General features: G+C 47.7%; 5 protein-coding genes across 5 annotated transcripts; all 5 read right to left on the reverse strand.

The window, feature by feature from the left end:
- Positions 1-180: 180 nt before the first annotated feature.
- GIQ15_06037 (multiple RNA-binding domain-containing protein 1) lies at positions 181-3,001 on the reverse strand (the record flags this gene model as incomplete). The annotated part of the gene is made up of 4 exons (XM_033553454.1): positions 181-1,395; positions 1,453-1,725; positions 1,937-2,704; positions 2,774-3,001. The coding sequence occupies 4 exons, from the start codon at positions 2,999-3,001 to the stop codon at positions 181-183; spliced, it is 2,484 nt and encodes an 827-aa protein (XP_033404598.1).
- Positions 3,002-6,238: 3,237 nt separating this feature from the next.
- GIQ15_06038 (uncharacterized protein) lies at positions 6,239-6,659 on the reverse strand (the record flags this gene model as incomplete). Its single annotated transcript, XM_033553455.1, has 2 exons — positions 6,239-6,273; positions 6,338-6,659. The coding sequence occupies 2 exons, from the start codon at positions 6,657-6,659 to the stop codon at positions 6,239-6,241; spliced, it is 357 nt and encodes a 118-aa protein (XP_033404599.1).
- Positions 6,660-7,784: 1,125 nt separating this feature from the next.
- Positions 7,785-8,969, reverse strand: GIQ15_06039 (uncharacterized protein; the record flags this gene model as incomplete). Its single annotated transcript, XM_033553456.1, has 4 exons — positions 7,785-8,084; positions 8,140-8,334; positions 8,390-8,828; positions 8,881-8,969. The coding sequence occupies 4 exons, from the start codon at positions 8,967-8,969 to the stop codon at positions 7,785-7,787; spliced, it is 1,023 nt and encodes a 340-aa protein (XP_033404600.1).
- A 2,128-nt stretch (positions 8,970-11,097) lies between these two features.
- Positions 11,098-12,078, reverse strand: GIQ15_06040 (proliferating cell nuclear antigen (pcna); the record flags this gene model as incomplete). Its single annotated transcript, XM_033553457.1, has 4 exons — positions 11,098-11,115; positions 11,205-11,494; positions 11,548-11,977; positions 12,052-12,078. The coding sequence occupies 4 exons, from the start codon at positions 12,076-12,078 to the stop codon at positions 11,098-11,100; spliced, it is 765 nt and encodes a 254-aa protein (XP_033404601.1).
- A 603-nt stretch (positions 12,079-12,681) lies between these two features.
- Positions 12,682-14,812, reverse strand: GIQ15_06041 (uncharacterized protein; the record flags this gene model as incomplete). Its single annotated transcript, XM_033553458.1, has 5 exons — positions 12,682-13,346; positions 13,416-13,867; positions 13,928-14,418; positions 14,484-14,686; positions 14,764-14,812. 5 exons carry the CDS (start codon positions 14,810-14,812, stop codon positions 12,682-12,684), a joined length of 1,860 nt encoding a protein of 619 aa, XP_033404602.1.
- Positions 14,813-14,955: the final 143 nt, after the last annotated feature.

Genomic DNA, 14,955 nt, shown 5'->3' on the forward strand with positions numbered 1-14,955 from the left:
AATATCGTTTATGATATATCTTGAAGCTTATGCTGGAGAACCGGGTGCATATGTACGCAAGGAGGGGTTGCATATGTATGCTACGCCTTGTGCAGGAAGATTTAACAGGATGAATTACTATCACTTGACAAAGGGTTCTATCTGTATCTGAACAGGGATGACATGCACAACCCGTCGATATTAATCTTCAAGGTTGGCATCGACGTTGAATTTCTTTCGTCCGGATCCCATGAGTTTCTGGATCTTAACTTTGTTCACCTGTGCGTCGACCTTCTTTTCAATCTCCTTGATCTGGTCTTCTGGGTCGGTCGCCTCCTCAGAGACGAACTCTAGGACAAGCCGTCGGCCGAGAAGATGTGTATTTCGCAGTGCGTCCATCGCATTCTCAGCCTCCCTCGAGCTCACGAAGTCAGCAAAGGCAAAACCGCGGGCGGTCCTGTCAAACTTCTTCGGGACACGGACTGATCGAAGCTGGCCATAAGCTGCAAAAAGAGACCAGATATCCTTCTTCGTTGCTTGAAATGGCAGATTTTTGATGATGATCTTGGTTCTTTTTGCGGAGGATTTTTTGGCATTATCCTCGCGCCGTCGCTGCTCGGCAGCATCCATCCCCTTGTGGGAGGGTTTGATAACAAGTTCATGCTGATCAAGCTTATACCCATTGAGAGTTTTGAGAGCTGCTTCCGCTTGTGCTCGACTTTGGAATTCCACGAAGCCAAAACCCATGCTAAGTCGTTCGCCGGGTTTCTTCGGGTCTGGTCTCGTTTTGACCTGAGCAGATATAAAACCGTCAAGGGGTCTAAACAAGTCACTTAGACCCGCGTCAGTAGTAATAAAATTCAGATTGCGGACAAATAATGTTGCACTCTCCATAGGTGCTTCTGGCTCATCCGCTCTGAACGTATCTGACGTAGAAAAGCCCTGAGAAACGGTTTTCTGGTTAAGCACCGATGGCATGGTAACAGCCGGGCCGCCTTCAAATAGGTCCTTAGGCGCTTTCTCTACGTAGAGAATTGAATCACCTAGCCTTTTATAGGCAAGGCCCTTGAATGCTCGTTGCGTTTCATCTGGCATGGCAAACTCAACTATAGCAATTGTGCCACTAGGTGGCATAAGTAATCGTGTTAGCTGTCCAAAGGGTTCACACAGTTTTCGAATATCCTCAGATGAAACACCATATGCGAAATTCTTCAACAAAATAGCAGTGTTTCCCCTTTCACGCTGTTTGAATGACTCTATGTTGACTCCGTTGGCACTAAAATAGGCCTTGGTTTCTTGGATAACATGGGTTTCTGCGTGAGCTTGCTTGACGGCAGCATCTGACGAGGTTGGATCAAGCAATTGCGATTTCGAAACTCCCAACCTGTCAGCTACGGAAGCCATTACCGCATCAGTCTATTTGGCTTGTTAGTCACTGCATTACATTCTCGATTGCGAGGCACTGGGACTTACGTTCATATACAGAGAATTCCAGCTAAAAGTGGACGAGGCCGCTTCAGCTTTCTTTTTGATTTGTTGTTGCTTTTTCAATGGCAACTTTGAGATCTCGAATTCATCTAGCTTGTACGTTTTCTTTGAGGAAGCAGGTAATAGGTGCATTAAACGACCTTGGAAGTCTTTCCCATCCAATTGTTTATAGGCTTCGATTGCCGCATCACTCTCAATGTACTGAATGTATGCGAAACCTTTGCTTTTAGAATGTCGTGTATCTGTAGCAACATGTGTCTAGTTTCAGTCAGCTTCCATTTAATCACTTGAATGAAAAGATTTGATACTCTAAGCAATGGGGCAGTAGTCTTCAGATTAAAAGAGGCATCTACTAAAATTCTCTTCCTGGTAACATCATATGCAAAGCATCAGATGTCCCTATCAGGACAATCATCATATAGACTATGGGTGAAATTTGGGAACAACAGTGAGGGAGAAGATATCTTACCTCTTCGATTTTGCCGAAACGAGAAAATGTTGCGTTAAGATCGTCTTCAGAGGCATTGTAAGGTAGATTTCGTATAAAAAGCCGGCCGGTAAGCCGGATCGATTCGACATTAGCATCGGGAGCTGGCTCTGGTACATGCTCTGTCTCTTCCTCGACGGCAGCTTGAGTGTTAGTTGTTCTAACTGGATGCACCGGGGCATGATCCACAGTAGCTTCTAAGGGTTTGGCACTCTGAGTTTGAGTGGTCATCTCATCATCTTCATCTAGAAGCCCGAGGAGTCGAGATGTCTTGGACCGCAACCAATCATCATCATTTTGTGGTGCTGTTGAATTCTCTAAGGTCTCTCCGGAAGTACCGTTGTCGGTGACTTCGATATTGGAGACCTGTGGCTCCATTGCAGGGGCAACGGTGGTCGCCTTCTCGGGATTGCCCATCGCTATATCGCCATCAGGTTCAACATTGTCATGTTCAGAACCGACCACAGGATTTGACTCCTCTGGTTGAGGTGCGGCGTGAATGGCACCGCTATCAGCCCAGGTCCGTGACTTCGTTGGCGGTTGCATGGCAGTCAGGTACTCTTGTAGCTTTGTATCTTCCTCTATCTCTTGTGTCTCACGTTTCCGCTTGAGAGAAGGAGGATCATTTTTGGCATTCAAGTGTTTTCTATACCTTGCCCGCAAATCTGCTTCGCCATCAGCATCGACCTTGAAATACCTGGTCAGCTTTCTTTCATTGAGTCCTTCGAGGTTCGTTAGCCTCGCAATAGCCTAACACTGTGTACACGGCTCGTATGATAAGAGGAGTCGGGGGTATGGGGAGAAGTCAAGGCTACTCACAGCTCTAGCCATTTCCACTGATATCTTCGACATGTTGATGAATGTCTTATTGAAATACTTGACGGCATTCTCGGCAAAATCAGGGTCCTTGAATCCCACGAAGCCAATTCGTCGATTGGGAATGACATGAGCATCAGTAACCTCGAATCGCTGAGCAAAGTGATTTCGAAGCTTATCACTCGTGAGCGAGGGCGGGAGCCCAGACACAAACACACGAGTTCCCTCCATGTTTCTGTGATAGATCAAACGCCGCGATCTAATTACATTCTTCTCCGTCGAGTCGAAGAGAAAAGACGTTGGTTGTTGTTTTTTTCGTTTTTTTTTAGTTTTTTTGATATATTTTTTTTCTGCCTCCAAAGGCGGTGAGAGCTGTATTATGTCATCCGAATAGTTCATGCCCATGGTCCGTGCATCCAGCCTTTCGTCACCAAAAACGAAAACAGAAGAAGAAACGCATGGGGAGAGAGACGAAGCAACCAGCAACAAGCCACAGCCGGAGCTCCTGAGTTACAGTTGTTTATTACAAGTTTATAGATCTTTCAATTCCACCGCCAGTCAACATGGCCACCGAGAAGCGGGAGAAGCTCGAAGGTACCATTCACCCCCTATTTGCTTCCCCTCCGCATTAGGAGCTAACGGCTGACACGCGAATTATATAGCCCAGATCAAGTCTGTGGACATGGTGAGGATGTGCTTGTCCTGATATACAAGAGACAGTCTCTGACAACTAGAAATAGAGCGAGGATATGCAACATGAAGCCATTGAAGTTGGTACGCAGACCTAACCGCCCCCCGCCCTTGCGACACGGACCAGCTAACGCAGCCATCCTTTAGCTACCGAGGCCATGGAGAAATACAATATCGAAAAAGCAAGTGATGCGATTGGAGCGAGAGTACTACATTCCTGGGATTTAACTAACTGAAGGGGTCATAGGACATTGCGCAATTTATAAAGAAGGAGGTTTGTGGATCCAGGCTACACGATTACAGTGGGAGTTATGGAAATGCTGATAATGGGAATAGTTCGACTCACGAAAGGGTGCTACCTGGCATTGCATAGTCGGGAGGAACTTTGGAAGCTTCGTCACCCATGGTATAAATTCTCCTTCCTCCCTTGCTTCGGTGATTGTGCGTCACTAACTGGCCTTCTCACGCAGAAACTAAACACTTCATATACTTCTATCTCGGCCACTGCGCTATCCTGTTATTCAAAACGCAATAAGTGTGCGGCACTTTTTGGATTCTTCAAGCAGAGCGTATCATCCTTATCTTTCCATCTTCGTGATAGTGTTCCACCCCCGTTGCGAGGCGGACTCGGGGTTCATGGGCCCAGAAACTGTATTGGTGGTGGCCCTGTGTTAACGACTGTTCTTCCCCCTGTCACTAAGGATATATTCCGCCTTTTATGTTTTAATGATACTCTCTAAAGCAAACATGGAATATGGTTTATACTGCTCTTAAATTCCCTTATATCTATGCCCACCCTTCCGATTTTTTAGTAGCCTGTTACCGCTTATATATTCCCACTAAAGCGCTTCAATTCAGAAACCTGATGAAGTAAAACCTGATGAAGTAATATATGGATTTAATGTACGGGTTGATCCCCAGACTTGAGAAATTAAAATGGTATCTAAGCATAGCAGAGGACAGTTCAACGCGAGCCAAAAGGAAACCAAGAGTATTAATGCTCGACCGGACGCGAGCGTAATAAAAGAAACTGGATATCTGTAAAACGGCCCTTCCCCCCTAAACATAAAGCATGTGCAAATCTTAAGCAGTGGAGCGGCATGGTATCCAGTATTATTTATACCCAGGTTGCTGGGGCGGTTGATACTGCGCTGGTTGCCCTTGATGCCCTCCCGGCGGACCGTACTGCTGACCGTACTGCTGACCCGGCGGGGGTTGAAAGCCTCCGGGTGGCGGCCCTTGTCCTTGACCTTGGTTCTGGCCTCCAGGCCCTTGAGATTGGACATCCGGTCGCATCCTAATGTGAAATGGTTAGGTACAGTTTTCTTCCCAGGTGGGAAGCGCCACTCACGATAAGTCTTGCGAAAACCGGCAGATGTGGCAGTATACTTCCTAGAGAAGAAAAGAATGTAAGTAATGGGTCAACCTTATTGATACCGCAGAGCACGGAAGCTCACTTTATATTTGTGCATTGCCAGTGGGATAAGAGGCTGTATAAACGATATTCAATCAGTATTCGGCATCGATAGGGTAGACTCTCATGTATAGATCGAAGCTCATACGATAAAGCAGACTGTGAAGAAGGGCCTAGGTATATTCAAGAAATGTTAGTTGAATACTATTATAAGCAATGCTATTGTTCTCGTAGCTGTGTTCGGAAGTTGACTGACCATCTGGTTATACAGCGACCTGACCAGTTGCCGCCTAGCAAGAAACATCCTGGGTTAGAACAACGGGTTCAAAGAAAGGCGCATGGCTGCGCGGATGAACGGCCTGTCTATCTCACAGTTCTGGCATTGGGCGTTGACATGTTCGTATCCTTGTAGCTGCGAAGTGAACTCTGCGAAGAGACAATGTCCTGGTTAGTGTGTGGCTTTCAAACGGCATTAACCGACTGGATCTGCTCTCCATACCGTGGGTTCCAAAAGTTATGCAGATAGCCATGATTAGATATCGTATGCGACTCTGGATATAGTGGTATATGAATTCTGTAAGACGTGAGAGCTGCGAATGGTCGTGAGTTGGATGTCGAGGACGCTGGACGTTTTGTTTACGAGAGGTTGAATGACGCAGAGCGCAGCCACTCCGTACTTGGCTAGGATCGGCGAAACCGGCAATTTAACGCTAGGTTCCTTATTCGGAGCTAAAAATGGCTACAGAAACAACAAGGGCCGTGAGACATAGAAAAATATGTAACGGACAAGGTCGTTGAATGTAGAGTCATGAGTGAGCAGTTGATAAACTACGCATGGTCAAAGTGAACACCAGAGTCCAGGGCCAAGAAAAAAAAAACGAGTTTCAATAAAGTTACAGGAGAAATAAAATCTAGCTAGATTCCAGGGACATGGAGGGCCCAAATATACAGCAGATATTGGGGTGGTAGGGAGGAGGGAAATCACGCAGAGATAACGAGTCGAGGAGTCGGGGCGGCTAAAGCCAGAGCGGAAGAATATTATATTAATCACCCAGTTGACTCGACTTCATGTCCACCATCAGGCTTCGTCCTAGGTAGGTTCGACGTTGATAGGCGGCCGCCACGAAAAATAAAACTGTTCCCTGCGTTGATAAGGTATAGATGATGGTTTGTTGTGTTGTGTAGTTGTAATATAAAAGTGATGCTGTCCGAATACATTGGCTCAAACCCTTCCCAGCCTTTAAAATAAAATAAGAAAAAGGGAGCCTATGCACCGTTTCAAGCCATGTAACTCATGTTTTTTGTCAATGTTGCTCAGAGAAGGAAGGAAGAAAGTAAAACGTTCGGTATAAAACGCGACACGTTTACGAGGAGAATTTGCGGGTGATCTTTGCAATGACTATCAAGAAGGAAGCCTGGGTTAGCTTAGATCATAATATTTAAATCTAGGCAAAAGAACTTACCATGTAATCCAACAACGGAGAAAATGAAACCCAGAGACAAAACCAATACAACAACAGGGTCGACTTTCAGTCCGGGGCTCTCATCAGTGTACAATTTCAGCATGGTGCCTGAAGAACCACCCGCTCCGGCGGATCGAGTAGATGCTGGGCGCGCATTTCGTACGGATTCCTTGTGGTCTGCTGCGGCGCGGCGACGGAGAGCTGTTCGTGGACCTCCTGGAGGAGTAGGAGAAGATGGGCGCAAGGCCGAGCTTGAACCGCCAGCTGGAGATTGGCCGGATGCCTTGGATCCCTCAGCACCGGACTCGGCACCTGATATCATTGGAGAGGAAGGCTATGAGTAACAAAAAAAAGGCTGTTAGCTTTTGGTTCGTCCTCTAGCTTGTTTTTCACGATGATAGATGGTGCATTCAGGCCAAGGGGTGATCAAGAAATGGATGGGCGCGTTCATTACCATTATGGAAGGAAGTGCTTGAAATTAGTACGTAAATTAAAACAAGAAGAATTGGCTATTGAATGAGCACGTCGGAGGAGATGACAGGTGCCTGAGGTTGGATAGTTGTGTCTGTCTATCTCCGGTTCTCTTCTGTTTGCCCGGAACATGGAAGAGGCCACGATTTCCCAAGTAGTGCGGTTGGTGATTATGTAATTCACTGACTGGCGTGTTTTCTGCCGCTCTTCGCCGCCGTGGTGTCTGGGGTGGCTGACGTAATCAGGGATGGCCGCAGGAAGACAGGAGACAGAAGTATCAATGGGCTATCTAGAGTAGAGGGGGCTGTATTAGGGGTAAGTAGGGAGAAGTTAGGGTGATGATAGCTACTAGATAATATACGACACAGAGGTAGACTCCAATGTAACAATTTGCCCATTTAATCTTAAGGGAGATGTAAGGTAAAAGGCAAGGAAGCACTGCTTCCTCAGAGAAGAAAACCTAGGTTTATTTGACATGTTTATATTTTCAAAGAAACCGCAAAGGAGTGACAAGCGATAGGCTAAAACAGCCTCGCAATAGTATAAGTAGATACAGGCAGATAAAACAAGACAGGGTCATAGGAAATACATGAGGTATCATTGAAAGAATAAAAGTATCCCTTTCCAATAGATTAAAAGTAAGTTTGGTATGAACGGGTAATCGAATCTTCTTGGTTTGCTGCTGCTGTCGTTGTTTCTGTTTTCCGCCATCTGGTCGCTATCAGATACAATTTCAAAGGAAGCAATCGTGTTTGGGAAGTAGGCATAGTTAAAGTCCCCAGGTCCGAGAAAGAGAGAGAAAAATACATAAAGAGAACGGGGAACAAGCGAAAAAAAGGGAAGTTCCTTGGGGTATATGAGCATTCGGAAGGTTAATTTCGAGTTTAGATTAGAGGACTTTTTTTTCTAGTTCTTTCTTTCCTTTTCTTTCAAAGAAAAGGTTCAAAACGCTTTCATTCACAGTCAATTGGTGATTTCAATCGATGGTCATGCGGCTCGGCACAGGGCCGTGAGAGAACTGGTCGTTAAGCTCAGTGCCCTCTCCCTTTTCAGCACCGCGTGGTCTCTTCTTGCTTGTGATGTGTGGCTTCAAGCCCTTGTTGAAATTGAGTGTGCACACTATAGCATTGGCAATTGTCATTATAATAAGAATGATGGTTGCAACGGCGAAGAAGGTAAGAGATCGACGGGCGGGGAGATACGCCGCCATCTTCTCAGGCGAATACATCCGTATTAGCTTGAAGAGGAAGTAGGCAAAGCCTCCGAAATAGAGCAGCTGCGGTTGACTGGTTAGCTAAGTCTAGATTAAAGGATGCATGTTTGTCACTTACGATAACAATTACCATGCCAACGGTGTTTTCACGTCTGGTCCAGAATGCAGCCATGACCAAGATCAGGATGGTGACTGGTATGGCAGCAAGCGTGAGAGCGAACTCAATAGTCTTTGTTTCAGTCACAACAACCACAAATTGGACCGTGAACCCAAGGAAGAAGAAGAAATCGAACTTCAACAGGGCAATGTAGATCTACACATTATGGTTAACATGGCTATACGACTAAAGAAAAAGAGGGAGGACAAACCTGATAGGTAAGGTAGCGACGCTTCATCCGCAGATCAGCACTGATATGCTTATAGATAGTCCAGGCAAACTCGTCATATAGTTTCCAGGCAAGGAAGGCCATGGCAACCGTGCCGAATCCCGTGATGCAAGGGATGGCAACGAGGAACGGCCTGATTTCGCCCAATACAGAAGGGTGGATGAGGCCAGCTTTGTCGAGTGATTTTACAGCCTCCTCGATCTGGTCGATTTGGACGGCCCCATAGATGAGCAATCCGAGGTTGCATATACACAGCCCAATAACCTGGATAGTATTCTTAAGACGGAGTGCATCGTATACTAGGACGAGTTCGTATACGAAACCAAAGATGTAGAGGGTCAGGAAGGTTGGGATGGTCTTTGACTCGGTGTTTGCGCTTGCATCTCCTATAAGCTGTAACTGGAAACGAGCGAAGACATATCTGATCATAGCGTTAGATCCGTTACATGTATAGAGACCTGCTCCCAACTTACGACTCGAACGCGAGGATACAAGCTGCCTGGACTGTTGTTACAATAACAAACGACCAGGTCCAGCGTGTATTTGGCATATACATCTTCATGGTCGACTCGGAGCCGGAAGTGTATCCTTCTCTAGGCCTGTAGCCCTGACCAGGGGGAAGTAATGGAGGGTCAAGCCCTGGCTCTCCCAAGAGAGACGTCCGCCTCGAGTATGGACGAATTTTGGCGACCAGCTCCTAAACGGAGCCTTGCTCTCCGTTCCTATCGATGGACGAGAAGATGAATTAAAAAATATTACCAAAAACGGAGTCCAGTGGTAAGATGTATGGGGGATTGTAGGCGCTTGGATGGCTGTGCACGAGAGAACGACGGCGGCAGGATCTCTGTTATATCATAAGCGGGTGCGGGTTCAGGCTCGCTGGGTAGTTGCGAAAGGCGGTGCAAGGCGGCTCCGCGGCGGCTAGGGGCGTGCTGGGAGGTGAGAAATAAGGAACAAACGAGTGACAGGGCAGAATGGACGGCGTTGACAGGTTAACCTCTCTGGTAGCGAGGGAGAGAGGGAGGCTAAGTCGTGAGAAACGATGGGCGATGGCGGTGCTGAGGAGAGAGAGAAAAAAGACGACAGAGAGAAAGTTGAAGTCTGGCGGTGGAATATCGAAATGCGCAGTTCAGTGGCTTGGCGGAACCGCTTTGGGCCTCAACAACGGGCGCCTCATCAGGAGCGAAAGCGCGCGTTTTCTTCCTTCTTCCTTCTCCGTTGTGGATTTGGGATAAGCTGTGGCTGGACCCTTGCCTGCGGTGCTCCGCTGCTCCGTTCGACGGGCTTGCTAGCTACGGGGAGGTGTGTTAAGACTACGCTTTTCCATGGCTCGTCAAGGCTGGACCCCTGGATCCCGTCTGGCAGTGTTTTATCGCGATGGAGCAACCATGGACCAGGCCGACAAGCGTGAGCGTAAAATCTGCTAGCTGTGGCTTAGCCGGGCGGCTGGTGTAGCGAGCTGAAGACCGCAGGTTACGTATGTTCTCCTCAGGTTGTCCCGGGTCCCTAGTCCTCCCTGGCTCCCCCGTAAGATTAGTGCTATTTATTTTGTCTCGACTCCATCGTGTTGTTTGATTGCATAGGGCGGAGACTCCGTATATTTGACTCAAGCTGGGTTTCTAGCGTCGACGGGCAGACGAACGGCGAATAGAGGCTGAGAAGCTGAGGCCGAAGCAACCGAGAAGGAACTGCAGCCGTCTTCCGTGAAAACCTTTAATCCCACTCGTGTTGTTTGTTGTTTTGTTGATATGTCGGTGAAGTCGAAGTCGAAGTTGAAGTTGAAGTTGAAGTTGAACATCTCCGTCCCAAAGGAGTAGTCATCACGTGATTCAACCGCACAACAAAAACTTCCTTGACTCAACTTCTTCTTTTCTTCTTCTTCTTCTTCTCAAGCGTCGTCCTCGCCAAAGCTGCGTTTCTTTGCTACACTCGCCAGATATCTGGAATCACACATGCAAATGAGAAATTCGGAGTATTCTTCAACCTTCAACCCGCTTCTGGTACCTCGGTGCTAGAAGCCGGTGCTGCCCGTGAGGGCCTGGCATGAATATATATTGTCTGCAATTAGGCATCAGAAACATCGGGGGATCGGGGGCTCCGGAGAAATCCTGGGTTCCCGTTCGCCCCCTGGGAGAGCCGTTGCGAAGATTGTGTGTGTCCCCCGTCCCTCGGGGCGAGGGATGCGACACCTAAGTGCAATACGCAGCGTGCCTTGCATCCTCGAGAGAGGTGCAGGTATCATTCGATTCCGATTACTCTGGCGAGGACGACGCTTCACCTTTCTTTTTCTCCTAGGTATGGGCAGCTTCTCTTCCCCCTACTCTATAAGAAATGTGCTAACCTGGTTTATTGACATGAATCCAACGTGTCAATCCTAGGTAACGATATATCCGAAGGTAGGAGCAGCTTCTCGGTCCGTCATGGAGTTGCCGTAGATATTGCATAGTAAGTTCTATAGATAACCATAGCAATGAAATATAAATGAAAGATGAAAGAATATTGATCCACTTCATTATTCTCCTATTTCAATAAACAGCTACTCTGACTTCATTCTGTCATGCAATCTAAATTTGATCTGAAGGAGCTCGTCTTCAGAATTGTACGCTTCATTATTCCTCATCACGTAAAATTATTTCCCGCCCCTCCAACCCCTTTCTTTGGCCTGCGGAAAGTCACAAAATAGCATCCATTTACTCGTCTTCACCAATCTGTAAGCAGAAAACATATAGTTAGTAACCCGGTTGTCCCACAATATAAGGATAAAATGTAAAACGGCTATGGCAGGATGATGGCTTACCTTTGGAGCAAGATAGAACCGTACATATCCAGATCCATCAAGTGCATACTCGACAAGCAATGGAACCTCGGCAGAGAGCGATAGTCGTACTTTCGAGGAAAGACTGGTGGCTTTGCAGAAGTTCAGGAGATATTTAATAGAGAATGTAAGTGCAACGGGCTCGGTGAGCGTGATGGTGACGTTCTGGTCGGGTTTCTCGACATTAGTATTCTGGCGAATCGTCACAGCACCGTTACCGATTTCTCCCTGGCAAGAGAATCGGACACCATCCTTGCTGGCCTCAATTAGAACTACGGGATTAAGTTAGCCATATTCTTCATCTACGCCCGCATGTCACACATACCTGACTCGGACAACTGGTTCAAGTCTCCGCAAATTCGCCTAAATTCAGCTGATGGCATGTCAACCGTAGCTGCATATTCTGTCTCCGGGATAGCCAAATGTTCCTGGTCGATATCCATGAGCTTGATATCATACTCGCTCACACGGTCCTTCTCAACACTCTCGAACAAAAGGTTGACAACATCGGGTGTATCATCGGCCTTGAGCGTGAGGACATCTCCATCCTGAGCGGCTCGTAGCACCTTTGTGAGAGAAACGAGGTTAATTCCCAGGGCGACGTTTCGGTCGCACCGGAAAGGCGAGAAGCCTTCTGCTTTAAGCATCATGGAGACAAGGGCGACGTGAGAGTTGTCCATGGCCTGCAGGGCAATTCCAGAGTCATTGCAGTCGAAGTTGCAGTCGTGCACGAGGTCCTTTACTGCATCGACTACCTGGATGTTGATAAATGGTTAGATATGTGTACGTTTGGCAGGCTCCTGTTGTCGTTTCGCGATATCAGGCATACCTTCTTCAGCATACTGGCCTGTTCCATTCGTGCTTCCAACACTATTTACACGGCAATCGGTTAGCAATCATGTTATATATCATTCGTCAGACTTGGGTAACGCACTCTTGACTGATTTATGCCGACGGGCTGCTTTTCGAGAGTGCGATTGATGGCGGGGTAGAAGAAGCGGTAAACGGATCAGAGCTCGGTGAGTAGAATGGTATAATATGTAAAGCTGCTGGCTAGACAGTAGCAGGACGTTAAGCTAGTGTCTGAATGGTGGTAATTGTTAAAGATTGAGTGTGACGATGGTTGAATCTCAAGGTCGAGAACTCGCTGACTTTTTGGTGTGCGATAAATTGCTGATGGTCGCGTCGCGTGTCACGAAACCAATTTAGCTCGGGTTCGCGTTTGGCCTGTCAAAGTGGAAAAAGCAACGGATGATGAATGGTAAGCATGGGAGTCAGTTAAACCATCGTAAATCCATTAATTCATATCTTGAAGGTTCTATATATAATATAATATACATACTAGGAAAAAGCGGGTTGCTACGAATGCATCATGTATATAGATGATGCTAAAGATATACAGCCATCGACGCCAAAGGAAATATAAAAATGGCTGGAGCCAAAAAAGAGACACCGAGAGTTAAAGACTAGAGACTCTCGCTCCGTTCTTCCCGTGAGGACGAAGCTTGATAACAGTTTCGAGCTCTTTCAGCATATGCGTGTTTGCATCTGTTCGTTCTCGAGCAACGGCCTGGCGAGCCCTATCTTCCTTCATCCGCGCGATCCTCTCTACACGAGTCATCGAGCTCCGTGTCCGGGGCATAGCGATGGCCTCAAACACCTCGTCGTCATCCATGTTGCTATCCGGGTTAAGAGACCTCTGCATCTCTCCGTTCAGAGCACGTAGAGCGTCAGCAGGACCACCATCGACGGCCGTGCTTCCACCGATGCTGAAGGTTGGTGATGAAGGCGATTTTATGATGCTTGACGTACGTAGGGACGAATAGGACTGGCGATCAGATGCGTCAATACTAGCACGCATAGAAGACTTGCCAGCTTCCCATTCCTGTAATATCCCACGTAACTCGGCGCCGATGGATTCGTATTGGGCAAGCAGGGTCGAGCCAAGATCCACGTCTTCGGAAGATCCGTCTAAACAGGCATCGGACTCTTCGCGGATCAGCTGCATCCTTGCATGTAGGCCACGTATGCCTTGGGATAGGGAGTTTAGTCGTCGGAGCTGCGCACGATATCGGTCCTTGTTTGGGTTAGGGTTTGTCATGGGGGAGGATGCAATTATATCGCCTAAAAGGATGTGTTAATCTTTGTAGCTCATGCTCATGTCAAGGAAGAAAGAAGAAAGCCAATCCTTACGGTCTTGCTCGTTAAGAATATCCCTAAGCTTCTCAATCCATTCGGCACTTGCCTCGGTAAGGCTATGCATCTCTTCACTTGCAGTGCTCCATCTCGCGATGTCCGCCTCACTCCCGTCTGCAGTGAGCGCAAGGAGATAGCACAAGGTACTTTTCCGGATAATATAAAGTCGAGCGAACAATGACCGAAGAGATCTGAGGGATGTTTTGTCGTCGACTGACTGGTCGAGCACTGTTGATTCAGCTGCCTGGAGTTCCACCTGGGAAATCTCATAAATGTCGTAATATTTTTCCAAATTCGTGTCATCTACAAGTGGTCGTAATCGTCGTTTCACATAGAGATACTTTTCCAGCATCTCCTCCAGGCATTTTGCCAGGACACGGCGAAGTTTCAAACATCGCCGGGTCTGTGATTTCTCCTCAAGACGGCTCACAGGGGGGAGTGGTGAGCTCCTATTCGATGGTTAGCAAATGAATAAAAAAAGCTCTCTGGTAGAAAATGGGGTTTCGTACACTCTATATCCGCGTGAAACAAGCTCGACTTCTTGTATGAGCACGACAGAGGCTGAAGCCGCAGAGTCGAGTGTCTGCGCATTACCAACGCAAGCAGTGGCAATCTCGATAGCCTGGCTTCGCAGGTATCTCAGCCATTGGCGTTTCGCAAAGATATAGAACGCTGCCGCAATTGCGGTCAACAGGAAGCCAAAAAGAAAGACCGTTCCAATACTCCAACCTATCCTATGTATTGAGCGTGCCCAGTGTAAAAGGAAGGCAACGGAGAATGATGCCAACGCCGTAAATATCGCACCTCGGACGCCAAACACGGCCGCTCGTGAGGCCGCCTTGTCATCGTCGCTCTGGGATGCGTGGCTTAACAGATTCGATACGGACGTGTATGACGGGGCGCTGGGTTCGTTTAGAAGTTGAGAAGCTATGATAGTATAGCCAAACTGTTCTCGGAACCGCTCGTTGTCGGTTTTACCGATTCTCGCGCTGATTGCTGCCTATACCAACTGTCAACACAACATCATTCCAACGTCGCTATCCAACAAACGAGGGTATAACTAACAGCACAGGTGTCATGGATTCTAGTCAGGGCCTCCGGTCTACTCGGCCGCTTCAACTTTAAAGGCTCGGGGATTTTGTTTCTGATGCGGTCTTGGAATTTCGGGGGCCCTTGAGGAGCGAAATCGGCTGTCGTGGAATCGGAATACTCGGTCTGCGGCCAGTCGACCTCCTGCGGTGCCCATTCCTGCTCAGCTTCGCCTTCGCCTGCAGCCGCGAACCCAGCGTCGTCAGCACACGTATCCTCACGGCGGTTAGGTGGTTGTTTGCGGGGAAACCCTTACCTTCGAGGTACGCAGCCAGCGGCGAGTCTTCATAAACACAGGCCTCCATAGTACCGCCACATCTTCCTCCCAGAGGTCCTTTGATGTGATCTTACTATTGCGATATCAGCTTAGACATGTCGCTATTGAACCGTAACTCAAGGAACTAAAGTGCGCGCGGTTGGGAATTTGCCACATGCCCGTAAACTGCGA

Source organism: Arthroderma uncinatum (assembly GCF_011692745.1).
Source record: "Arthroderma uncinatum strain CBS 119779 chromosome Unknown scaffold4, whole genome shotgun sequence".
Taxonomy (NCBI): domain Eukaryota; kingdom Fungi; phylum Ascomycota; class Eurotiomycetes; order Onygenales; family Arthrodermataceae; genus Arthroderma; species Arthroderma uncinatum.